We start from the raw sequence: 15,787 nt of genomic DNA, 5'->3' as shown, positions 1-15,787 counted from the left end.
CAATACCATATTCATGGGTGACTAATTCCCCCACTATTAACTGGGAATGCTATAAGACACCAAACGTACAAGCACACAGATTCCTGGATTTTAACACAAAATCCATGGACCAGACTGTCAATACACTAACCAGAGGTGCAAACATACTGGATCTGGTCCTCACTAATATGGGAGAATGCTGGATATCCCCTACTGTAATGTCTTCCCCAGTATGGTAAGACCACAAAAGTCTCCTCTGAAATAAAAATAAAACCTGGACCCTCAGCTAAATCTGGAATATTCAGGAACTACTCTAAGGCTAACTTCTTCCATTAACTGATAACCTGGCAAAATTTCAAACCACCATACACCCCGAGAACACTGCTGCCTATGCAGAACTGTTCACAGAAACCCAGTACTAGCATGTTAATTGCTGCACAGAGGCAGGTGTACCACCAGAAGGAAGTACAGAACTAACTCAAAAATCAAGCCACCCTGGTGAATCACAAAATATATAGGTTCTATAACTAAAGGAAGAAAATCATGGCAAAATTAGGAGGCATAGCACCCAGCAAGATAAAAGCACTTTCAAACTAAACAAACAACTCAGAGGACAGATAAAGTCTAACAAAGCAAATCTGAGGTAAATTTGGCCTCCCAGGCCAAGGACAACCACAAGGCATTCTTTAGCTATGTCTGCAAACTCAAAGGCAATACACAACTGTGTGCAGAGCTCACTGTAAATGGAGGCACCTATACTGAGCCAGAAACCTACTGGCAGATAAATTCAGCTCCAACTTTACCCCTCTCCCCTCAACCTTCCCTCAGGAAATACCATCAAATGTAACGCCCCCTGCTATCACTAGGGAACATGTCCTTAATGCTCTCTCTATGGCCAAGAACACTGCATCATTGGGCCCACACAGTATCTCAGGATACTTTCTAAATAGTGTGAAAAATGACCTATCAGGCCCTTTGGAATTGCTATTTAACTGCAGCCTCCAAACAGGCTTTATGCCTCATGAATGGAGAACAGCAACAGTCATCCCTCTGCACAAAGGTGGGCCATCTACAGATCCTGGAAACTACAGACCCATAAATCTCACTAGTCTTATATGTAAAGCCATGGAAAAAATTATCATGGAAATGATCAATAGTGATGTAGTAAACCTCCACACACTGGACCCAACCCAGTCTGGTTTCATCAAAGGCAGTGCATTCCTACTCAACCTGGTGGACGTCTTCGAGATGGTCACTAAAGCAATGGATGAGGGCAAAATGGTTCACACTGCCTATCTTGACCTGGCCATGGTATTTGATAAAATACTCCACTCGGGCACTGTTGACAAACTCAAGAGGTTAGATACAAACCCGTATGTCACCCAGTGGCTAGTCAACTGGCTCACAGACAGGACCCAGGAAGTTAGAATTGGGGAGTCCACCTCTACAAAGAGGCCAGTCACAAGTGGCGATCCTCAGGGATCAGTCCTTGGAACGCTCTTTTTTGGAATTTACTTTGCTGAAGTCAAGGTCACTGTCAATGATTTTTGGCTAACTAAATTTGCAAATGACTGCAAATTAGGAGCTGTCATTGAATCTCTTACTGACACAAATGTTCTCCAGGAAGGGCTGACACAGACAAATAACTGGTGTCAGAGCCATGGACTAAAGCTAAATGCCAAGAAATGTACAACAGTATCCTTCAGGAAGTCATCCACTCCTGGTTACTATCACATTGACAACACACCCCTTAGAGTTGACTCAGTAGTCAGGGACTTAGGGACACGCATGCAGTAATCCAGCCTTTGATAATCATGTGTATACTAATGAGGAAATCATTCTATGTTGTGCAACTTACAAACAAAGGTATGGCATCCAAGTCCAAGGAAGTTATTGTTCCACTGTATTCGGCATTCATCAGACCTATCACTGAGTACAATGTCCCCCTTTGGTATGTACCTAACCAAAAATATCCAACAATTGGAATGTCCATAGAGGTTCCTCACTAAATGAATACAGGGCTTAAGTAGCAAGTCCTATGCAGACTGTCTCAAGGCCCTATCCCTGTATTCTGTCACCTACAGCTGTTGAGGGGAAATCTATGCCTGGCATACAGGGCACTGTCAGACCCCACTCTGATGGACCTCCTGCATATCCACAAAACATAGCACCAGAATTACCTATTCTAAAGACTTAAACCTTGCCTGTGACATAGACAGGACCTTCTGGATAGACAGGTATGTAATCCCAGAGACTACTCCGTCTCTGGAACCGACTCCACATCCATGTGAAGCAGAGTTTCTCCCTAACTCAATTCAATTGTAACTTGGACAACTGGATGGGGAATAGGAAATTCATCCCTGGTTTGGCACCTCTGTCTCTAATGGACACAGATAACCTGTAAATGGTTCATTTCTTAGGCCCCTGCTTGTAAATGTTTCATCTCCCAAGCCAAAGGTATCAAAACTTGTCAGAGATCTGGGATGCATGGCTAGGCTTAAGGTCCTTGTGGTCATTAGCCTTATAAACACCTATGAACATCCTTAAAGAATATGCAGCCAACAACATCCTCCTCTACTTGAGTTGATTAACTTATTAGACTTATTGTATCTTTATTTTCATTTGAGTTTTCAGACCGTGTCAAAATTCATGCCATTTACCTGTATTATTGTCAATTCACTAATTTAACATTTATTTCACTTCTGCCAGAGATAATACAGTTAATACTGTAGTATGTTAAATGAACACATTGACAACACATCACAACACAAAACTATTAGTAATTTAATGTTATTAGTAAACATGCAGGCAGCTATGCGAGTAACACGAATTGCTAAATGTTAGAACTTCGAAGTCATTAATCAACACACAAAAGTGTACTAGGAATGCCCCACAAAAAACACCCAGGCTACCACCTCTATGTACTTTACATTCCAGCTTTTGAGATGGTGCCATGTCTTCCATGTTTACTGTATACTTACATAATTTAAATATGTAGCCAGTCGATTTCCAGTCCCTAATCTCTTGAAAGCATCAGGTTCATTTTTCTACAAAATCAAATGCAAAAGTGATATGACAGACAGACAGACAATGTGCACACATGCAGACACAGGTACTTACATATGCAAGATACGTTGCTACCCTATTCCCATCCGTTCTGAGATTGCTGTCGAAAGGACGCTGCAACAGATGTCATAACTTTAACCCAAATTACAAACAGATCCATTTAAGTCCTCAAAGATTTGGGTCATAACAATTTCAAACATGAAACAACAAACATGTCAAACAAATAATGCCCTCCCCCTTAGATTTTCCATATTAAAAGGACATTTGTATATGCAACTGTAGTAGCAGTATGGAAAAATAAACATCCAAGTTAATAAGGTAAATAACGTATGACTACTTTTAAGTGCTGCTTAGTAATTTAACTGAAAACATTATGATGAAACAATTTTTGGAAACAATTTTCTGTCCAGATAATAATATTTAATAAGAAGTTTAAAACATGCAAAATGAAGAGGTCAGTATGCCTTGGATTATTTAACATGATAGAGGGATGCAGAATAATTAAGCAGCCTAGAATTATACATTATTGCACTTCTTCCGTCATTATATCTTTCATTAGTACCATCATCCAAATATGAAAAAACACAATTACTTAAAACATCAGAAAATGTAATATCCAAAACCATAGAAATGAAGACTGTGTACTAAATAGTTGCAGCTTACCTGACTGTCTCATTACACGTGTATATAAGCAGTGTAAAACTGCAAGATGTGAATTTAGATACTGAACATTATTCACAATTAAATAAAAACAAAAACAATTTTATCAATTACAGGTGCTATTAAAAAGAAGTTATGTTCTTACCATAACGTTCCATGTGGAGTGTTCATCTCGCCTTTGTTCTTACACACGGGTTCGGAGCCGATTCTCGGCTCCGAGTCGGCCGCATAGCAAAGCTCTGCATCTTAGAGAAGCTCGAGACCAGGCTATATCCCACAATCCTCCCTGCCATTACTCAGATCTAGTTTGCAAGCAAACCAGACCAACCATAAACCTCAGGTGCTAAGGCTACACACAGCCACAAAAATCAGAGACACTATCTCACTGACAAATTAACTAAAGGGTAGCGAAATATACCCCATGAGGTAAGAGACAATATACCCGGAAGAGGTTAAGGCATGTGGACCAGACTCTAGTCCTACTCATTCTTCCAAACACGTGAGGGAGGGAAGGGAGGGAATGTAAGAACAAAGGCGAGATGAACACTCCACATGGAACATTATGGTAAGAACATAACTTCTTTATGTGAGAGTGTTCAATCTCGCCGTTTGTTCTTACACACAGGTAGCATCCCTAGCTCCGTCACCCCGAGTGACTCATGGAAGAACGTTCCTAAGCACAGTGGAACCAAAAGATGTCCTGTCTTTGGAGGCTTTGTCAACCCTATAATGAGCGATGAAAGTATGTGGTTTAGACCACGTGGCTGCTGCACAAATCGTGTCCAAAGGCAGATGAGCTGCATGAGCCAAGGAAGTGGAAACGGATCTGGTAGAATGGCCCTTAGGTTTGGTGGGCAAGGCCTGATTCGACTTAGAATATACAAAGGCTATACAATCAGTAAGCCATTTAGAAAGTGTACGTTTTGTAACTGCCATGCCCTTTTTATTGTCTGCAAACGCGACAAAAAGCTGATCTGTTTTCCTGTAATCTTTAGTCCTGTCCAAATAAAATCTTAGCTGTCTGTGGACATCTAACTTGTGCAGCATATATTCCAACTTGCTGGTATGGTTTTTGAAAAAGGTAGGGAGTTCAATGGACTGATTAATATTTATGACAGAACATACCTTAGGAAGGAAAGACGGATTTCTTCGTAAGGAGACTCTATCTGGGTGGAAAATTAAGTAAGGTGGTTTGACTGATAGTGCTTGCAGCTCTGAAACTCTTCGAGATGAAGTAACAGCTACAAGAAAAAGTGTCTTCCACGACAAAAACTTCAGGAGGCAAGAAGAGGCTGGTTCAAAGGGTGGCAACATTAGTTGCAACAATAACAAATTAAAATTCCATGGGAATAAAGGGTCTCTGACGGGCGGTCGAAAATGGAAGGATCCTTTCATAAAAGCCTTACAAAGCCTGTGGAACATAATAGAAGAACCGTCCTCACCAACATGGTAGTTGGATATGGCCGCCAACTGTACTCTTAGTGTTGAAGTAGAGGCTCCTTTGTGAAAAAGGATGGATAGAAATTCTAGAACTTTATGTAAAGGAGCTACCAGGGGGTCCAAGTGTTGGCTAGATGCCCAGTATACAAAGCGTTTCCATTTACTCCTGTAGAGTTTTGTAGTGGAAGCCTTATGAGAGGCAACCAAAATGCGTTGAACTGCCGGAGAAAGTAGATCAGACCTAGCTAGGCAGGGAAGTGGAGCAGCCAAGCTGCTAGTTTGAGGGATAGAAGAGACGGGTGAGGAACTCCCGACGAATGGGTCAGTAGATCTGGTACTGGGTCCAGGATCCACGGTTCCTCTGTTTGATGGGCTCGAAGAAAGGGGAACCATATCTGTCGAGGCCAGAATGGGGCTATGAGTATAATTGTCCTTTCCAGGTTCCTGGCTTTCTGAAGAAATTTGGGAATCAAGGGGGTAGGTGGAAATGCATATAGGAGACCCGGGGCCAATCGTGTATCAGTGTGTCCCTGGGGACATCCCTGGAGGGTAGAAGGGCAAAATAGCTTCTGCATTTGGCATTCATCGGGGAGGCAAATAGATCGCAGCAAGGCTGGCCCCATCTGTGGAAAATTCTTTCCGCCACCTGTAGCTTGAGGGACCACTCGTGAGGTAACAGGATGGCTCTGCTCAACCTGCCCGCAATGACGTTGGATGACCCCGGGATGTGCGTTGCTATCAGAAAGCGACCCGTGGACCCTGCCCATTGCCAAATTCTCATGGCCTCTCTGCATAATGGGTAAGATCTGGTTCCCCCCTGTTTGTTTATGTACCAGACTACAGACATGCTGTCTGTCTGAACTGCTACTGTTCCTAGAGGTAGGAGGGTTTGAAAGTGTTGCAACGGCAGGAACACCGCCCTCATTTCCAGAACATTTATGTGCAGGTTGTACTCCATGTTGGACCATTCCCCTTGGACTGTTCTTCCCTGAAATAGTCCCCCCCACCCTATCAGAGAAGCGTCCGTGGTTATCGTGGCCGTCGGACTGGGTAGAACAAATGGATGACCCATAGTGAGATCCTGACTGTACACCCACCATGAGAGGTCTCGTTTGCAAGAATCTGTTATCAGAATCTCGTGCGCTAGGGGTAACTGCTGGAACGACCACTACGTGAACAGCAGCCATTGGAGGAGCCTCATGTGCAATCTCCCCATAGGAACGGCAATCAGGGATGCTGCCATGAGTCCCAAAACCTTCAACACTAGTTTGGACGGGGCTTTCCTGCTTTGCAGTAGAAGAAGAACCTGTTCCTTGAGGGATGAAGCCCTTATTGGAGGGAGCTTTACCAGTGTTAAACGCGTATCTAGGTCTGCTCCGATGAATGAAATATGCTGTGAGGGCAGTAAGGCAGATTTTTCGAAGTTTATGGAAATCCCTAGGTGGGAACAAAGGTTGACTGTGTAGTCTCTGGCTTGTATGAGGCGACGCTCGGTGGTGGCGGTGAGGAGCCAGTCGTCCAGATAGGGAAACACCGAGAATCCTAGACGTCTCAAGTGAGACGCTACCACTGCCATGCATTTGGTGAATACCCTGGGGGCTGAGGTGAGCCCAAAGGGCAGGGCTCGAATTGAAAGTGACTGGCTCCCAGCAGGAAGCAGGTGATCTCTGGACGGTCTGGCCATCTTGATGTGGTAGTAGGCGTCCTTGAGATCTATCGAGCACATCCAGTCGTCCTTCTGTAAAAATGGAAGGATCGATTGAAGCGTGACCATCCGGAACTTTTCCTTCTTCATGAAGGTATTGAGATTGCTGAGATCCAAAATCGGTCTCCAGTCCCCTTGTCTTTTTTGGAACTAAAAAGAACCTTGAGTAAGTTCCGGATCCTTTTTGGTCCGCCGGGACTGGCTGAATGACTCTTTTTTCGAGCAGCTTTGAAATTTCTATTGCTGCTGGGCCTCGCAGATGGGGTGGCACATCTGGAAACCTTCTTTGTTGGGGTGGAGTTGACATGAAGGGGATTTTGTATCCTCTGGTTACAATGCTTTTTACCCAAGAGTCCGAGGTGAGAGTTAGCCAGGCCTGTGGGTATAAAGCCAAGCGACCCCCGACTGCCTCCAGAGCAGGACAGTCGGGCCCCCGTTCAGGAGTGCTGGAAAGGCTTACCAGGGGATAGGATCCCTGTCGACTTGGTTCTGCGGGGGCGACGTCTTCCATTTCTGCCCCCCCTCTGCCTCTGGGGGGGGGGGGTCACTCTGTGTGGCCTTGAAAGATCCCTGAGTTTTACGGAACCACATTTTTCCACCTCGTTGCCCTTTGGGGTACGGTCTAGATGGAGCGGAAAAACGGACTCCGACAGCAGACACAGTCTTTCCTTCTTGCTCACACAGAGTTAGTGTCTCTTTCACTTTGGGCCCAAAAAGAGTGGCACCATCAAAGGGGGCGTTGGCGAAGGAAGACTTGAAGGCTTCTGCAAATGAGCACAGCCGCATCCAGGATTGTCTTCGTAGAGCAATCGCTGAAGCTGCAGCTCTACTCGATCCTTCAGCCGCATACGAGATGAGTCTCATGGATGAGTTCACTATGGAGGTAAGGGTGTTAAGCTGCTGTTACCTTATCTGAAAGAAGTAGTCTTGTACAACAACAGCTAATGGCGAAGACCAGCCTAGACTAGAGTAGATAGGGAAGGTATAAATGTGAGGAGAAAGTATACTTTAGGAGAAGTCATGCACGCCTCTCCCAGTCCTTGGTTACTTACCCCTTAGAAATGTTGTTGAAGTGGCAGTAGCTCCAGTGGAATGAGGCCTAATCCAGCTGGAATCTCCTTGCCATGATCAGGAGATAACCCACAAAATGCAAAACCCAATCCACCTAGAAATAGTTTGTTTTTTGACACAGGCTTGCCTCACGAACTCAAAGCAAAAGAAAACAAACAACTTCTGGGACACAAAAAAATCCTAGTCTCCTGCTTAAATAATAGCATAATTGCCTGTGTACATCTAAAGTGTAGAAAAATCTTTTCCCCTTTATTTTGGGGGTCTGCATAAAAGTAGGCAAGTACTACCGTCCTCAGCTTCCAATATACCTTACTGTTAGATGAAGACCATGAATCACTTAAAACTTGTTGAGGAAGTTGAGACTCTTAACAGAAGAGAGATCATGCTTAAAGCCATGATGAAGAGAGTGAAGCTTCGACATTGAGCAGATGACCGTCCTTTTGAGATAGATGAGGAATCAAAGGTAAAGGCCATGGGTTCTTCTCTTGGCTTGTCTTAGTAGTGGCTTTTCATGTTTGTGCTGAAATCTGGAGAAGAAATCATCCTGCACTTGTCTTGTCTGGACTTTGATAGCAACTGAAGAAGAGGCAGTTTTTCCAGGCATATTACGAAGTTTTCCAACTGAAAGCTGTGGCATCCAGCTGTGATAGAAACCCTCAGCAAAACTTTGTGTCTGGTGGTTTAGTGGAGAAGCGGTATAAATGATCATGAAGATCCAAATTCCAGCGACACTGCAAATTTCAATTTTGTCACAGAAGAATCTGTTTTGTCTGCAGAACACTCCAGCTGTGTCTCTCTGCAGATCTGCTAATTGCCCTTGTAAGGCCCAGCAGAAACCAAATCTGAAGAGTTAGTTGCAAGAAGTAAGCAGTCTCTTGCCCTTAGCATGCTTGGCCTGCTGCAGTTGTGTGAATCATGTCCCTTGCTTGTTGATGTGTACCACATGAATCAATGTTTGTCTGCTGAATCAACAAACTCTGAGGTCACAGTAGCCTTGTCATAATATTAATGCAACTGACTGCTAACTCTGGGCTATGTGTCTTTGATGCTGTCCCTTTAGCAGGCCACTTGTCTGCAATCCACTCCACCCAGATGAGCTCCTCAAATTTGCTGAGGCATCTGTCATGAAAATCTGACTCGCCACAGTCCATTCCTGTCCCACCACAGGCATTCACAAAAATTTTGGGCAAGGTGAAGGTTTGAATTCCAGATCACAAGATGCTGTCCAAACCACATTTTAGATACCATTGTAGCCTCTATGCAGTTGTACCAAATGAGATTTAAAATGAAGGAACCCCATGGAAGGAAATGTGTCCTGGGTTCAAAGTACACTGACAGTCAGAAGGGTCAAAAGCGATAGACTCTTTAGTTGAGGGAGTTAAAAGGCCATCTTTTTTTGCTGTATTCAGTCTCACAGGGCTGCTGTGGTTCTTGATTTCATACTAGACTGGACTGGGCACAGGTCAGAATAGGGTAGGCATTCAAATTGCTATAGTCATTTCCAGATGTTGTAGACTTATTTCCTTTCTAGCAGAAGAATCAGGGCAGTCTTGAGCCGGGAATAGAGCAAGATTCTCAGCCTGAAGTATTTGATCACTGAGCCAGAACCTTTGTGAATACTGAGGGCTTAGTAGATAAGAACGGGAATACTTCCTGGGCACTGATAATAAGCCAGAGACGATACGCAGATCCTGATAAATAAATTTCTTATAGGTGCACATGAAGGTAAGCTTCTTGAGATGGAAGGCACAGATCCAGTGATCTCCTTGGGAATGAGGTAATCCCTGTTGTAACGCTTTAATGGTACACTTGGGAATGTCCAGACGTCAACATCTTGAAGATAAATGTCCAGATAAGTGCTGAGTGTCTCTTGGTAATTTGTCAGAACAGGCGCAAAATAAAATGTACTAAGTAAGTGAGGATAAATATATAGAGGGTCCATTGAATGGCCAGAGGGCTGAGTAATGCTGCCTAGGCTTGTGAGCCTCTTTTCCTTGTGCCCTCTAAACGCCTGGCATGCATTTGAAAGGCATTTGAGATGGAACAGAAAACCTGTATAAAACCCTGAATATCCAACAATCATCTGAATCTTTTAATTAAACTTGAATTCTCCGAAAAGAAAGATTTCTCTGTGTGCTGAGCTGTGGACGAGAATCTACTGGCAGCTGAAAAGGCAGGTCAAAGGGTCTGGTTTGGCGAAAGGACTGACCCCTGCCCTCACCAGAAGTCCTGAGCAGGTGAACTCCCTGTTCTAGGCTCTAAGCTGATAAGGCTCTGCCCCCACCACGCCCACCTACCCCAGACTGGGAACCATAAGCAGGATATGTCCAGCCCTTGCAGGGCTTTGTCTACTAAACTTTAGGTGGCTGCGCTTGCAAAAATCTTTAAAAGTTTGGTATAGACTTAGCTTTGTCATAGACTCTTTTTTGTAAAGGATTTTCTTTAAATCCAACAACAACATGCTCTGTAAAGGAGACATGGAAATCAAAGTCTTAACAACATGCTCAGCTAAAGCCTTTTCCTCAAATTGCAGGCCCTGCGGCTAGCACAGAACAGACATTGCAAACTCCCTCGAGGAGGCCTGTACAGCATACAAAAACAACCAAAAGAATGCTTACCCACTTGTTCCACCACATGAACTAAATAACATGAATTACACCAGTTGTCACCTTCCTACAATATCCACCTTAAGCATCACAGAAAGGGAGATAATTTTGATATTTACATGAAACTGGACACCAACGCCTCATGGCTAAAGTGGAAGAAGTACCCACTTTCCCCATCTATCCGTAAAAGCCCTTGCCTCTTTATCAGTGGGAGTCAGGTTTTAAACTGCAGAGGCCTAACCTAGGACTCTTTTGACACAAACAAAGGTTTCCGGTCTGCTCTAGGACTCTTAAAAGATACTTATGAGCTTCAGGCACCCTATAGTACCCATTTCTAGGGTTTAATAGAGCAGGGATCAGGTTTAACAAGGCAGGAGGTAAAGTCAGGGCCCATCTTCAGCCACCACATTCAACACAGAGGCCTAGCTAAGGAATCAGATTGCTCAGGGCCAAGAATTCCCAAGCCTTTTCTCATCCTAAGCAAATCCTCTGGAATCCTTTAAAGTGGAAGGAGGAAGAATGCAGAGCTCCTCATCCACAGAAAGAATCAGGAGGAGTAGGAGCCCCTCAGGAATCATCCACATCAGAATCAGAATAAGGAGGAATCCCTGCAAATCTCCGCGAACTCCGTCAGGAAGCCTCTGAAGGCTGTTCAAAAGACACGACCCGGGTTCCAATCTCTTAGTTCCAGTATCAGGAGGGCATAGTACCCCAATCATAGACCTCAAATCTTTCTGCCATTTTAAGCATATGTTTCTTAGGCACAGAACCTGGAAATGCTACCTGAAGCCCCACTGAGCACTGTTTGGCCTACCTCTCAGGCTTAACTTGGCAACAGAAGCTAGAGAGGCTCTAATCACTACCTGAAAGAGGGAACAGTTAGCTGACCTCCCCTCAGCCTGCAGCCTACCTCAAAGGCGGCACATCCTGTAACAGTAAAGCTCCTGCCTAAGACCAAAGAAACCCTGAGAAACTCTCTGGCTCACTGAGTCAAAGAACCGGGTCGCTGACCGCTCAACCCAGCTGTCCTGGTCATTCTTTTGTCCTTATTTTTGATCGGCGCGGCATCATCACGGCATTTTTTATAATTCAAACGCTTCCAAACACTAACCTGGCATAGCTCAACCGCTCTAATAGTGCTTTGTTAAACCTAAAGCGGCGGCGGCGCACAACGCCGTGCTCAGGCTGGCTGGTAGGTATACACAAGGCATGGTAATCCCTATGTATGTATCTGTTTCCCACAAGAAATACAGTTATTCACTTTCTCTGACATCGGTTAAATACTAGAGGCAAGAAAACAAAATGTTCCCCAAACGGGTACTTAGCCAACTCTGATTCGGTCTGAAACTGCAGCAGCATCTGTGTTACCCTGGAGGGTATCCCCCAGCTCCTTGAGATCCCTCTGTAGACGTGTAAAATGTGTCAAATAGTTTAGCGAGCGCATGGAAAAAGTCGCTGAACTAAAAACACGCTTCCCATATCTGTCCATAGTCCTAGAATCCTTATTAGGAGGATGAACAGAAAAGGAAGACTCAGACATCTCCTTTTTAGTGGCTGCAGCCACCACCATAGCGTCGACCGGGACTCCCTTGGTGAGATAAGCCTTGTCCTGGGGAGCGGTGATAAACTTGCTTGGTTTTCGATGGACCGGTTCCACTGTGTCCGGTGTCTCCCACGCCCTTCGAGCAATTAAATCCATTAATTCATCGAAGGGCGGAGTAACCCAAGAGGTAGAAGGCTGAGCACCAAAAGCCTTCAGCAACACCGACTCGTCCTCAGTGGGGGCTAGGGACTGCCAATCACCCCTCTGTTTTAAGATCTCCAAGATGTCCGCAAATGAGACATCCTCAAAGGGGGATTTTGGGGACCCCTCTGCCTCATCCAAGTCAGTGTCAGATGTTAGAGATTCCTGCGGGGAATCCAAGTGCCTCCTCTTGCACAGTCTTTTCCTCGGAACCTCATCGGAGGGGGCTTCCGGTGAGGCCTCCGAGGAACAGGGGGCACCCTCTGGGGGTGGCTGAGGCAATGGTGCTCTACGCTTTGGATGTGTCGTGGGAACAGAAACAGAGAGCGGCTCCTTAGGGGAGGGAGAAGACGCCTCCGATGAAGTGGTTGTCTGTGTAGACAAAACCTTCCTCATAAGGTCAAAAACCCCTGAACCTCGGGCCGAGGACTCCTCCGGTTCTGAAGAACATGGAAGAATCCCAGACACGGGGCCCGTGGGCCTCGACCCAGAGGACGGAGCCGAGCCAATCTGCGCCGAGGCCCCGAGAGGGAGAGTCGGCACCGAAAGGTCGGTACGACTCTCGGTCCCGGAACCGAGGAGAGATCGTCGACTCCGCGACTCACCTACAGGTTCCGAAGGAGTCTAAGTCAATGGTGTCGATCGTGCAATGGACGGTTTCGGCACCAAGGGCTCCACTATCATCGGCTCATCCTCTCCCGGCTCCGAAGACTGGATGGGTCTCGAAGGAGGACCTGTTGGAGATAAAGGGAGGCCTTCTAGTTTCGACACCAATTGGGAGGAAACTGCAATCAACTTGGAAAGGGCCGTGTTCTCCATAAGTTTCTGCACGACATGATCCACATCTGTATCGGATAACGGTCTGGAAGATCGGGTCGAAGGGGCCGAAGATGGCACCGACCGAAGAATGGAAGGTGGCGGTAGCTCTGACACCGGTTCCAAGACCTGGGGCTCAGTGAAAGATAAACGTTCGACGCTCGGCCCAGAAGTCTGTGGAACCGGTGAACGAACTTTCGAAGATGAACTCGGAGCCGATGACATGGGCTCCGACATCTTCGACCCCTTCGAGGACTTAGAAGCCTGGTCCGACTTGTCCAAAGCCTCCTGGAAGGCAGGCTTAAGTAGTCCCCTATCTATAAGTTTCCTGCGTCTATCTGTCATGACCCTCCCACTGAAGGAATGGCATATAGAGCAATCCTCTTGCAAGTGGAGAGGGCCAAGACAGTAGACGCAGGAAGTGTGGTTGTCAGTGATGGACATTTTCTGCCCACACTGACATCTTTTAAAACCGGATTTGGCTTTTTCAGACATAACCAGCAGTAAGACACTTTACTGTGAAAAGGTTTAAAACACTAGCTATAACTATAAGAAAAAATATATATATTGCTATAAGTGATTAGAAGAGGTAGGCCCCAAAGGGAAACCTATGAAAAAATGACAGGACTAACTACAATAACACACACACACACTTTAGTACTAATCAAAAAGTAAATTCCCAATAACAATAAGAACTTTTTAAAGTAAAAATATAACAATCTTATCTGAATATAACAAAATTTTCTCTGGTCCGAGCTCTCGTCGATGTGATCCGTTGCAGCGGCAAACTAGATCTGAGTAATGGCAGGGAGGATTGTGGGATATAGCCTGGTCTCGAGCTTCTCTAAGATACAGAGCTTTGCTATGTGGCCGACTCGGAGCCGAGGATCGCCTCTGAACCCGTGTGTAAGAACAAACGGCGAGATTGAACACTCTCACATGCATTATTTATTTTTTCGTTGGATCAGCATTAACCGCTATTTAAATCATGTACGGCAGGATTATCCTCACTGAAAAAAGGAAGTAAATAAGTGGGTCACTACTGCACTAAGCATACAGTTAAGATAGATGGGAACTCAGGACTTTAAGATGTGGTGCAAAACAGGGCCACAGGACAGAGACCCCAGTACTACTCAGACTATAGAGTGCCCTTCAAAGTAACCTACTGCTCTAAGAAAAATGTAGAAGGTTCAAGCCCACATTTCTATCAAAAAATGTAGAAGGTTCAAGCCACATTTCTATCAGTCTGTCTGCACAACACAGCTCCCCCTTATTCTTTAACTCCACTGGAGTCACTGTACCATAAGGCAGACAAACTTATTATAGGTATCCCCAGGCTCTATTCTGCAATGCACTCAAATATTCTGAGAACTGTACTGAATGTGCAAAGGACAGAACATAGGCACAAGTTACACATACACAAAACAAGCTGTGCGCCATCTTTTGTGCAGGGTAACAGTCCATAGATTCTCCAACAACCTACTCTTAGGAGTGGAGGCACCTGGTTTTATACTCACTGAAATAAGGTATCTAGAACAAATCTGTGGAAAACTATGCCACCTGACGCATAAACATGTATTTTCTAAGCTATCTTCTGAAGGTTTACCACCACACAAGCATCAAATGAACTTTGAATAAGTGTTGCATTTTCTACTACTACTGGAGGTGTCACTTGTATATCTTACCAAGACGTACTGTGTCATCTAAATATGTAAGGCCAATAAATTACTACAATTTTTGAACACAGTAACCTCAAACTAGTATTTATACCAATGACCAAGACCAGTAAATACAGTTAGCCATGTCACATGCCACTGCAGCTATCTGTACAACTTACCTCACTTGAACACACTATAATGAATTTCTGGAAAGCATGACCATATTTTTAGGACTACAACAAATCAACTATTAACGATCCATACTAATTGATTCATTACCCAACAATCAGCTTAATCCAGTTCAAAACTGCAGGAGAGTGAGAGCTTATACTGATGTTTAGAAGGTAACATGCCCACACACTTATGAGCAATCTGGAAGAATGCCAATTTGATTACAATACATCTTTGGGACATTGGAGAATACTATATAATATAGCAAAAGTTCATGCAAACATGAGAAAAACAAACAGGGTCCGCACAGAAAGCACTCAGGTTGAGAAATGAACTGGAGAACCAATAGCTGTGTTTTTGCATACTATTCCCAGTTCTTATTCTGTTTGCAGACTGCTGTTACTGCACCCCACAGACCTCCTGTTTGTAAAACAGCCCAGGGAGCAATGTAGTAGTACTGCTGCTGTGGAAAGCAGTGGGACTAGAACTCCAGTACTGCACAGCTGCAATAAGGAAAATGTGGAGACAGAATCATCACTGCTGCTACAAGTGGAAGGTCAGTTATCAAAAATGGAACAAAGAATAGATCTTTGCCAGCAATTCCTGTCAGCAGATACAAGACAGCTGCTTTCCAGGTCTTGGTACAGCAGAACTTTCCCACAGGGGACATTACTTGTCAGTAAGGGGAAACCTCAGTAAAAGTTAAACTATCTCTGCTTTGCCTACGTGTCTGTACCTCTCTAAAATACCCAATTCATTTCTCTGACTATAGGGAGTTGGTTAACTTAAAATGAATTAGCACATTAATGTTTAATATAGAATACATAATTGGCATGTTCTTTTGGTGAACCTTTAGAAAGATTCTGGCATA

General features: G+C 44.6%; 1 protein-coding gene across 5 annotated transcripts in view; it reads right to left on the bottom strand.

Annotated features, from left to right (window-relative positions):
* The window catches only part of P4HA2 (prolyl 4-hydroxylase subunit alpha 2), a 1,028,898-nt gene that overhangs the window by 157,865 nt on the left and 855,246 nt on the right, over positions 1-15,787 (bottom strand). For 3 of the 5 annotated variants that reach the window (XM_044069194.1, XM_044069193.1, XM_044069195.1), the window contains one exon: positions 3,100-3,159. In XM_044069194.1, the coding sequence (XP_043925129.1) occupies positions 3,100-3,159 (60 nt within the window). Of the gene's footprint in view, positions 1-2,960; positions 3,027-3,099; positions 3,178-15,787 lie in introns of those variants that run through there. The other 2 variants (XM_044069197.1, XM_044069196.1) reach the window with 2 other exon arrangements.

Source organism: Protopterus annectens, chromosome 4.part0, assembly GCF_019279795.1.
Source record: "Protopterus annectens isolate FY-2018-M chromosome 4.part0, PAN1.0, whole genome shotgun sequence".
Classification (NCBI taxonomy): domain Eukaryota; kingdom Metazoa; phylum Chordata; order Ceratodontiformes; family Protopteridae; genus Protopterus; species Protopterus annectens.
This window is presented reverse-complemented; position numbering and strand designations above follow the sequence as displayed.